This window comes from Fusarium graminearum, chromosome 1 (genome assembly GCF_000240135.3).
Source record: "Fusarium graminearum PH-1 chromosome 1, whole genome shotgun sequence".
Lineage (NCBI taxonomy): Eukaryota > Fungi > Ascomycota > Sordariomycetes > Hypocreales > Nectriaceae > Fusarium > Fusarium graminearum.
In genome coordinates this window covers 5,264,116-5,273,989 of record NC_026474.1, presented here as the reverse complement: position 1 = coordinate 5,273,989, position 9,874 = coordinate 5,264,116, and the positions used below count along the sequence as shown (strand labels likewise).

The following is a 9,874-nucleotide window of genomic DNA, read 5'->3' as shown; positions in this document are numbered from 1 at the left end:
TTTGAAGGATGGTTATTCAGACGACAAAGGACTGAGGGGAGATTGTTTGGTGGAGTGAAGAGAGAAAGGAAGAAGGGGGGGAAAACCTTTTTGGTGTTTGAGGTTTGAGGTCTTTTTTTTTTTCTCTGGTGCCGGTGCTGCCAGCTCGGGAAGACTCGGATAATCGGCGCCGGCGACCGCACGGACCCGGACCAAGGGGGTATTACAGTGGCATATCTGGTTTTACAGTGGTGAACACCCACTGAAGCCTCCCCACCGTTGGACAGGACCCGGGGTAAACAGGACAAATTTGGGGGGATCTCCCCTGTTAGCCTCAAGCAAGAAACTGGGCTGTGACGTTATCTTTGGAAAAGGCCGCTCATTGAATATTTTGCAGAGATTCTAACTGGCTAGCGGATGAGGTTCAGTACCAATACATGATAACTCACTGATATCACTCATTCTACGGCAACCCTTGAAGAATCTCAAACATCAGCAACTTTTTGTACAATCCTCCAATTGTTCTCAAAATGCCAGATCTTACTGCCCGAGAATTCCTCGGACAGACCCACCATTCACTAACCGCTCTTCGCCAACGTGTCCCTGGCATTGGCTGGATGCTAAGACAAGGAAGGTTTTTCCTTTCCTCTTGGTTGCGTGCTCTGCTTGTTTATTTTATTACCGGCCCGACCAATGGATACTCCTGGATAAGCATGACTTTTTCAGGCCTTGACTCGGTGTCGGAGGTTAACTAATTCACGATGCTAGCGTTTTCTCCTAGTTCGACGTCATATCTTGATGATCGTTCTCTCAACTGAATCATTCAAACATTTTTGACTCGGCAATGGCGTTTTAACTTTTCAACTTTTCAATGCGTTTTTCACAGCACATTGTGCCTGGCAGCCACTTCAGCATGTCAGTTGCGATGTGCAACCTTCACAGACACATCTCAGATCAATCGCCGATTTCACACCCTAAAGCCACTACCTAAACCCTGTCAGGCTGGTTGGCCAAACATCCATGGACCTTGCATTACCCTACGGCTTCTTATCTTATCGCTGATAAGCTCTCGCAAGCCTATGTATCTCATCGACCAAGCATGATTGACCAAGTGTCGCAGAGCGGCTGTGGTTGAAACACTCTAGATAGTCTGGGACTCGCAAACAGTATAGCAAGTCACCACATTCTTAAGACTATGTTGTCTATTCAATTAAAGTGCGATGGTCATGTTTGAATACCTAGGAATACCTACAGCCGAGAGGCACCAACACTGGAGGGTCTAACATATCATGAGACTAGTCCTGCTGAATCCTAGAAAACAAGAACATGGCCTTTCCGAGGTTTCAAGATTGGAGCCAGTTGACAAAGAAGTTGCCAACAAGAGATGTATGTCATCTGTTATGAACATTGCAGGTACCAAGGTTGGAATGAATCACTCACATTAGGCCAGGAACATAACGACCTTTTTAGCTTAGCCTCATTGACCAACGGCACAGCCAAACGCCAAGAACTAAGCCACTTCCTTTAATGGGACAATGAACCACAAGATGTAGATCTATTCACCATCGCGCAGGATATATGATAATACCAATACTCGTATAAACCTCCATCGTCTCATTTCCTATGACCCTCACTCCTCGCCATTCTAATACTCAACAATATGCCTCGGACTGGTGCTTTATGCACCTCATCGCTAGGCATCCGCCTCAAAGGGAATCAGCCTTCATACGCCCCAGGCGACACAATCATCGGAACTGTCTATAGGAAGAATCACGTAGTCAGCGCAAATGCCTCAATCTTCATCTCAGTGTCGGGCAGGTCCAAAACCAAGATGGTAGTTAGCAGGGGAAACAGCAGCTCCACCTACAGAGGCCGCTTCAACCTCATCCCGCCCAGGAATCGACAAAAGATTTTTGGAGGTCCTGTCCATATCGAAATTGGCGGCGACGAGCAGGCCTGGCCTTTTGCCATCACGCTGCCCAAATACGTCGATCCGGATCATCTGCAGAATGGAGAACAGAGCGAGAGCTTCTTACCTTTGCGCATGGCGGACCACGTTCTCCCGTCGACTTATGCGTATCCCACTATGGGCCATACCGAGGCTTTTGTCGAGTACTTCTTGATGGCTACGATGCAACTTGGCGGGAAAGGCGAAACATATGAAGCCACCCTTCCGATTACGGTGATGAGCCTGGACCCGGACCCTCCCATCGCAGATTTTGAGCTCAAAAAGGCGCGAAGTAATCATCAGATCGTGACCTATCGTCTCGTCCCGGGTATGGATGAGGTCAAGCTCTCGTTCTCACAAAAGTTCAAACAGGTCCTCCAGACAACTAGTGTTCCCGTATTTGCCTTTGACCTGTTTATCGGCCTCCCAACCGCTATCCAGCTCGACAATCCCAACCCTCTACCTCTGCTGTTACACATCGTTCCAAACAAAAAGGACACGAGCCAAGTTCTTCACGATGTGCCGCAAAAGGTTAAATTGGGATTTCTTGCTATTCATGTTGTTACAACTACGGAAATCATGTGCGAAGGGTCATTTACTCCCCATACAAAGGACAAAAACGCAGAAATCAACCTTTGTCTCATGGATGCTCTTTCTAACGCCAAAGACGGCATATACATACCATGTGAAAACAACTGTACTCCCATCAATATCGGAGCTATGCTTGATTTGCGTCTCGGATGTTATGGCCCCGGTTACCCTCATCGACACGGGGGGTCTCGGTCTTTCAACCCAAGTTTTACCACATACAACATCCGTCAAACGCACAAATTGAAATGGGAAATCAGAGGGACAATAGCTGGAGAGTTTTTCAAAGAGCACGGGGCCATACCAGTCACGTTGCTGGCCCCGAGTGACGAACGAGGGTCGGGGCGATTTGAACCAGATGTCAAGGTCCCTGTTGCAAATGCTGAAGCCGCAGGAGAAAGCGGACCTATTGCCGGACCGTCGCAAGTGCAACGGAACGAGTCATGGATTCAGCCTCCAGCTGAAGATGAGGCGCCGCCTAGCTTTACTCAAGCAGTTAACGAGGATGCAGGATCACGTCCGCCAGAGAAGGCTAGTGCTTAGACCACAGGCTTTTGGTTTATGTATTTTTATATCCGAAAGCTTATGCTATTATAAGTCGAATGTTAAGGAAGGATATCAAGAGAAGGAAAGGATACCCATGTACGTTTTTCAATTAAGATGCGTTGTAGTTTATTCAACTTGTATTATAAACCCAGAATATGAGCCAGTCGCTTCAAGATTCATGATATCATACAAGATCAGTATCTCTCTCACTTATCTGCTCTATCAAAAAGCTTCAAAACTTCATAATTCTCAAGCCCCGCTGCTAGATCCAAGCTGGTCCTTCCATCTATATCTTCTGCCAATGGATCGACTCCCCGATGCATAACCGCTTTGAACAATTCGGCAGGTTCCCCTGCTATCCCATGTAGGATAGTTCGCCTCTGCTCATCTCTCGCCTGCCAGTCCACTCCCAAGCCGTCTAGCCAATTTATTTTCTCGCGGACCACGGGTTGATTTCTTAAATCACCAACCACGAAGAAGGTGGGTGTCTGGCCAGCCCTGTTGCGTGCGTTTATGTCGAGACCCATGTTTATGAACTTCTTGAAAAGGATCTCGGTCCTATCTCCACTGTAACCTGAATGCCCAAAAATGATAGAGGCGAGATAGTGCAACGCGTTGTTCCCGTGTGCATCGACGGCGAGCATATCTGCACCCTGAGTGGTGATGTAGTCTACCCAGCTGGCTTCAGCATGTAAACTCCCACTAGCTGCCACTGCTGCAAGGCCATAATGGAGCGGTCGATAACCTTTAGCATCGCACTGGTTGATGAGATCTGGTAGGGCGTCTCCGAGATCCTTGATAGCTTTCAGCATATCATCGTCCAGGGCGCTAGATCCTAACATGAGATGTACAACGTTTCGGCCTTGGTTATCCACTGCAAAGGGATCTGCCCCCCTTCTAAGAAGCAACTTCAGAGGTATATTTTCTGAATAGTCTCGCCTACGACAAGATGCTAAGAGAAGAGTTCTTCCTGCCTTGTCTCGAAACTCCAGATCAAGATCCGTAAATTCCAATATGGGCTCATAGTAACCTGAGTCACTGCTGAATATTTCATGCATGACTACTCTGTTTGTCAAACGTGATGATCCAAGACCCAGACCGCTAATGATCCCAAACTCTTCATCTTTCTCTTGCCATGCTTGATTGGCTATAGCCATAGGCAACGATGGTCTATATGGTGCACAGCGTTTGTAAACCGGGCGGAATGCAAAAGTGTCGTATGGGCTGAATCCAGCGGCCATAAGAGCTTTCATCATCTCTCCTTTAACTGAATGTCTGACCTTTGATAGCGTGTCGGAAACTGAGGGCATGAACGCCGCACCTTCAGTACTTGCAGTAAACAATGGATGACCTTGGCGAATCAGCTGGGCTTGTAGTGGGTTTGCGTCCAGATCCATGTATTCTGCATCGTCGAGCTTTAGCTTCCAAAGTGCAGCCAACCCTGGTTGTCCATTACCAGATAATAGAATTCTCAAGGTGTCAACATTTCCTTGCTGGATTGCATCCATGATTGTCATTGGAAGAACCTCCGCTCCATGACTGACCAGGAGCCGAACAAGCCCCTCGTTTTGCGCTGCATGGTTCAGACAGCCGAGTCCCCTGTTGCACAGAACGTTGACATCGGCACCATAGTCAATCAGAGTGTTCATTGCGGCAGCTCGAAAGGCACCCCATTGTGTGGAAGAGTAAAGGAGTGGCGTACAACCATCGGTATTTCGAGCTTCTAGATCCGCCCCCTTGGAAACCAAGTACGGAATAGCTAGAGCGTGTTGCCACCAGTATTTGCCTACAGCAAGAATATGAAGAGCTGTGATGCCATTTGGCCCTTGAGCTTTGATATTGACTCCCTTCTTCTCCACAAGGATACGTATCACCTCCATGTTGGAAGTAGACCGTCTGCACGCTACCATGAGTAGAGATTCGAGACCATCCTGGTTTCTTTCTGGGACCTGTTGGCCTTTTTCTGGCATCGCTGCTTCCTGCGGATAATAGCAATCATCAATCAGTTGATTCAGCCCGTACTGAACAAACCTGTGCAAAATGGACACTCCTTCGACAGAGGGAGTGGTGAAGTTGGCCCCAGCTTTGTACAAGTCTGTGATCAGAGAGAACTGATGGCCCGAGAGCAGTCGTGCTACCGCCTCCCAAGTGATTTCTTTTGCTCTTGGAAGGAAAGCATCACTCAATACTGTTATTTCGGCGCGATGGCGAGCCCTCGCCAATGTGATAGCAACATCGATAGTTGCAGGAAGCTCATCCATTTTAGCTTTCTCTGAAATATCCCAGAGAAGACTTAAAACGTAGTCGTCAGATTCATCCGCCGCGAACATCATAGCGCGGTAAAGAGCTGGGGTAGAGTCATGGCCGGTTTGGCTCAGGTCAGCCCCTGCGGCAAGTAAAGCATTGAGAATATCATCGTACCCTGATACTTCAAACTCTGGGTCAGAATCTTTGATCTGAGGCTCTGAGAAGATCCCATCAAAGTTCCTTGTGGTGTTTTCGACGGTGTAGCCACCAGCGATCAGATTGTGGCCCCTGGATCCATCCATCTCGTCGCTACTGGGATCCCGATCAAGTGGTCCTCGTTCCCAAAGAGAATTTTCAGATTTGAGAAACACACATTGAAGTATAGGAGGAAACCAAGGCTCGTTCAAGTATGTTTCCTGTGCTGCTTCAAAGGTCGGGTTGGCGTCAGCCCCAGCTTCCAACAGAAACCTGACAGATTCGATGACTCCAGAACGACAAGCGTAATGTAAAGGGGTATATTGGCATATGTCCTTCTGGTTCAAAGCAGTATTCAAAACCTCTGGACTTGAATCTTTCATCCACTGTAGTAAAATTCCAAGATTGTTACTTCTCCTACACCTTGATGCGATATGGAGAACATTCATTCCTTGATCTGTTACAGCAAAAGGATCCGCCCCTGCACGCAACAATCGATCAACCGCGTAAGTATCTGTCGAAGCAGCAAAGTGAATTGCTGTCAATCCTTGTTTGTCCGATATATTTGGATCCGATGATTGCTTCAATAACCACTTGAAACAGTCTTGTGTCTTGATGTTGATACCATAGGCACCATCTGTGCGCATTTGGCAAGCAAGATGTAATGGAGTCGTCCCAGAGAAGTTGGGCTTGTCTATTCCCACGCCGGCTTCCTGAAAAATTGGGAAGAAAAACTCTTCGGAACCCTTTAGTGTTGGGCAATTCGGTGCGAGGATGAGTTCGTGACATAAAGTGTTGCCTTTAAAGTCCGCGACCAATGGCGATACTCCAACATCAATTAGATACTGGTATGGCAAGGCCAGGGTACCATTCAAGTTACCCCCTAATGTGATGCTATAGACTGCTTCGTAAAGAAGTGACCGGCCTTCATTATCACGGACTTTTAGATCAGCAGACTCATCGACGAAGCTCTCGAAAAGAGGTTTAACCTCGTTAGTGTGTCTGAAGTTCCTTCCTGCGAGCCTGAACAAAGGCGTACGGCCCTTGGTGTCTCTGGCGTCAATGTCGGCTCCATGATGAAGCAAGAGTCTCATCGTCTCTTTTATACATTCTAGATCTTGAGTGTCAAGAATATGACCATCAAGACAATTGGCAGCAAGAACGTGAAGAGGCGTCTCTCCATTGGAATTTGCCAGCCTTGGATCGGCACCAGCCTCCAAGAGTGCCTTTAGCAATTTTAGTAAGTTTCCTTCATCTTCAGGCCCATAGGAGGGTTTTGGACGACACCTGCCCTTGCAGAAAGAAAGGGCGTAATGGAGGGGCCCATTGCCTTCGAAGTCAGCCATTGTACAGTCCGAGCCGTGTTGTAAGATTAGCATGGCAAGGGCCGGATGCGATTGAAGTGCCAGCAGCAGAGGAGTTCGCCCTTTGTAGTGCTCCCTCTCATTGATACCTCCGTTCTGGCTTTCAATCAGAAATTCGAGGTACCCTTCATCGATGTCTTCTGGTAGATAATGAAGCACCGTCCTTCCGTCTCTTGATCTGGCAGTCGGATCGGCACCAGCGTCAATCAGACACTTGAGTGCATCACAAGATTCTGTTGAATGTATGGCAGACATTCCCATCGAATCCCTCTCATTCAAATCAGCACCTGCATTTACCAAGAGATTCAACATGTGCGTGAAGTTGGATGGTTCCAACTGCAACCCAAGAGGACGACCTGCAGATCTCCTAGTCAAAAGACGCCGATTGCGAAAGAATTCGATCAAGACCGTTGACAAAACAATTTTCTCGTCAGGATCGGCTCCTCTTTTTCTTCTGCACTTGATGGAAGCATCTGCTCCAGCATCTATCAATGTCTCCATGATCTCAAAGCTGCAACGGCTCGCAGCAAGGAACAATGCTGTCTTGCCCTCAAATCTTTCGTTCACGTCAACATCGGTATCATGAGCAAGTAGTTTAGTGACATGTAACTTTTCTGCATCTATCGCCTCGAAGAGAGCACGCTTCTTATCGATGGCATCATAGAAGGGAAGCACAGCCTCTAGGCTCCGGAGGTGCCCTTGGGCGGATGCAAACTCCAAAATCGTCAATCCTAGTTCAGGAACCTCACCAGATGCATCCACAGGTGGCTTCTGCAACGTAGTCACTGTCTCTTTTTCCATGAGAAGTCGAACTACTTGATGTTTGTTTTTCATCACAGCCGCATGGACTGGACGAAAGCCCGAAGAAATGTCAGCAATGGTGTGTGAGGCTCCATGCTGCAAAAGTATGTCAACTACATCAGTGTGGCCGCCTGATGCAGCCCACCACAGAGGGGTTCTCTTCTGAGCATCTGGCATATCCAATGCCTGGTCCCTCAAACCCTGGCAATCAATATGAGATTTGATAGTTGGTGCAAGGCCACACAGTGCCGCCATGTGAAGGTCGGATAACGACTTGACATAGCTATCTCCATTCCTTCTATAAAATCCATGATTCAAGCATATTTTTGCCCAGTTATATCTTGTCTTTTTGTCATTCATGAAACGATCAATCTTTTGAGACAGTATATCAGCATGCGATACTGTCCATTTGGATCTCCTTACGTGTGTATTCCAGTTTGAGATCGCATAGGCTGCGAATGGGAAGTTCAAGGTAATACGACGGTGATCTGATCTAAGAGAGTGCATACGAATGTCTTGATCGCGGAGCCAGCCGGAGCAAATGTAATCGAGACAAACAACTGCAAGATCACAGTGAGTTGCTGATGAGTCCAGTATGGGATAGTCTCCCGGCCGTTCTGTTCTGTGCGTACCAATCAGAAATTCTGTTAACGAATGATGAACGACGCTAACGGTTTCGTCTGGTAAGATTTCAAGCAAGGGACCACATGCAGCTCGCACAAGGTCCTTATCCTCTTTCAAGGTATGGGGTTCTCTATCCACGATGGCTGTCCCAAGCATATCTGCAAGTTCCAGTAGCCGAAGGGGACGAGTGGCGTGTGTCACCCACTGCAGTATCATAACTTGTGTCTTCTCAGAGATCCCAGACCTCCGAGCATGTTCTTGCAAGAGGCCGATGTACATGGTATCCAGATCGAGAGGAAGGTTGTGAATTGTGTCCCTAACATTTGCTCCAGGCTCTAGAAACGCGTTCATGGCCAACTTGGCGTAGAGAAATAATCCATTTGCCCGACCTGGTACAGCTTCTTTGACGAGTTGCCGATCTCCCTCGTCTATAGAACTGTTTGCCAGGCAGTACCGAACATAAGCGGCGATATCAACGTCGACAAGTTTTTCCTCCATGCGAATACTTAGGGATTTGATACCTCTCATGGCAGCCTCCACATTAGCAGTAGGCCGACTAGTCAAAATGACCTTGATAGATGACGGCTTCATATGGCCAAACTCGGCCAATTGAGCGATGAAGTCGTTGTTTTCGTCATCCATTTCATCGAGAGCATCTGCAACGCAGTAGACGCGGGGGATGGACGATAGAGCTGCTTTGAGATGTTTCCATAGCGCATTGATCGAGACACTGTCAAGAGAGCGAGAATTATCGACATATTTCTTCAACGAAGACTGCAACGGAGGAGAATATAAAAGGATCTGATCAAGCCAGTCCCGAAGAAGATTCACTGGTCGATGATTGGCATCGATGATCTGCCGGAAGAAGAAGTAAAGCACAGGTACTTGTTCTTGTGAGAGCTTGTGGATCAAGCTGGCTGCCACAACAGACTTTCCAGAGCCTGGCACACCTTTGATCCACAAGAGGCCATTTTCTGGGGTTTTGTACCACTGCTGATAGTTTTCTGATCGGTGCAACCATTCACCGGTGCCTTCGAGGTGAAAGGCCAAATGTTTGCGATACTCGCTGCCCTCGTGGTCATACTCTGTGGGGCACAACCACTCTCGAATACTGGCGATAATGTCGTCGGATTCAGGCAAGACATGTCCCAGGTTGTAGTTGCTTGTATCTTCTGTTCCTATAACCACTGTATCACTACCCTCGGGTGACGCAGGACGATAAGTTTGTTTGTCGGACATACTGGACAGCCCAGGGTGAGAAACCAGATGTCTATTTGCGAGCGTAGTAATGTATCCGATATCTAGATATTTACGGTGAAATTGCTGAAAATAAAATCCAATAGCAACAAATGATGGGAACCATACGTGTCATGAGCCCAAGAAGGAGTCACATTAACTGAGGCGGTAGGCTGCAACATGATAGTCGGCACGTCAACTAGTGCTTACCTGTCTGTAGGTACCCAGACAGGTAGGCTGTAGGCAGTAGAACTCATGTGGTTTTAAGGATACCCCGGTATTAAATCAATCTATGCGTAACATAAAATGCCTTGGTAAATAATGAGAATGATATTAAAGACAACCT

At 47.6% G+C, this 9,874-nt stretch overlaps 2 protein-coding genes across 2 annotated transcripts; one reads left to right on the top strand and one right to left on the bottom strand.

Annotated features, from left to right (window-relative positions):
• Nucleotides 1–1,639: 1,639 nt before the first annotated feature.
• Nucleotides 1,640–3,058, top strand: FGSG_01590 (uncharacterized protein; the record flags this gene model as incomplete). The annotated part of the gene is made up of 1 exon (XM_011319105.1): nucleotides 1,640–3,058. One exon carries the CDS (start codon nucleotides 1,640–1,642, stop codon nucleotides 3,056–3,058), a length of 1,419 nt encoding a protein of 472 aa, XP_011317407.1.
• Nucleotides 3,059–3,267: 209 nt separating this feature from the next.
• On the bottom strand, nucleotides 3,268–9,531 carry FGSG_01589 (uncharacterized protein; the record flags this gene model as incomplete). The annotated part of the gene is made up of 1 exon (XM_011319104.1): nucleotides 3,268–9,531. The coding sequence occupies one exon, from the start codon at nucleotides 9,529–9,531 to the stop codon at nucleotides 3,268–3,270; it is 6,264 nt and encodes a 2,087-aa protein (XP_011317406.1).
• Nucleotides 9,532–9,874: the final 343 nt, after the last annotated feature.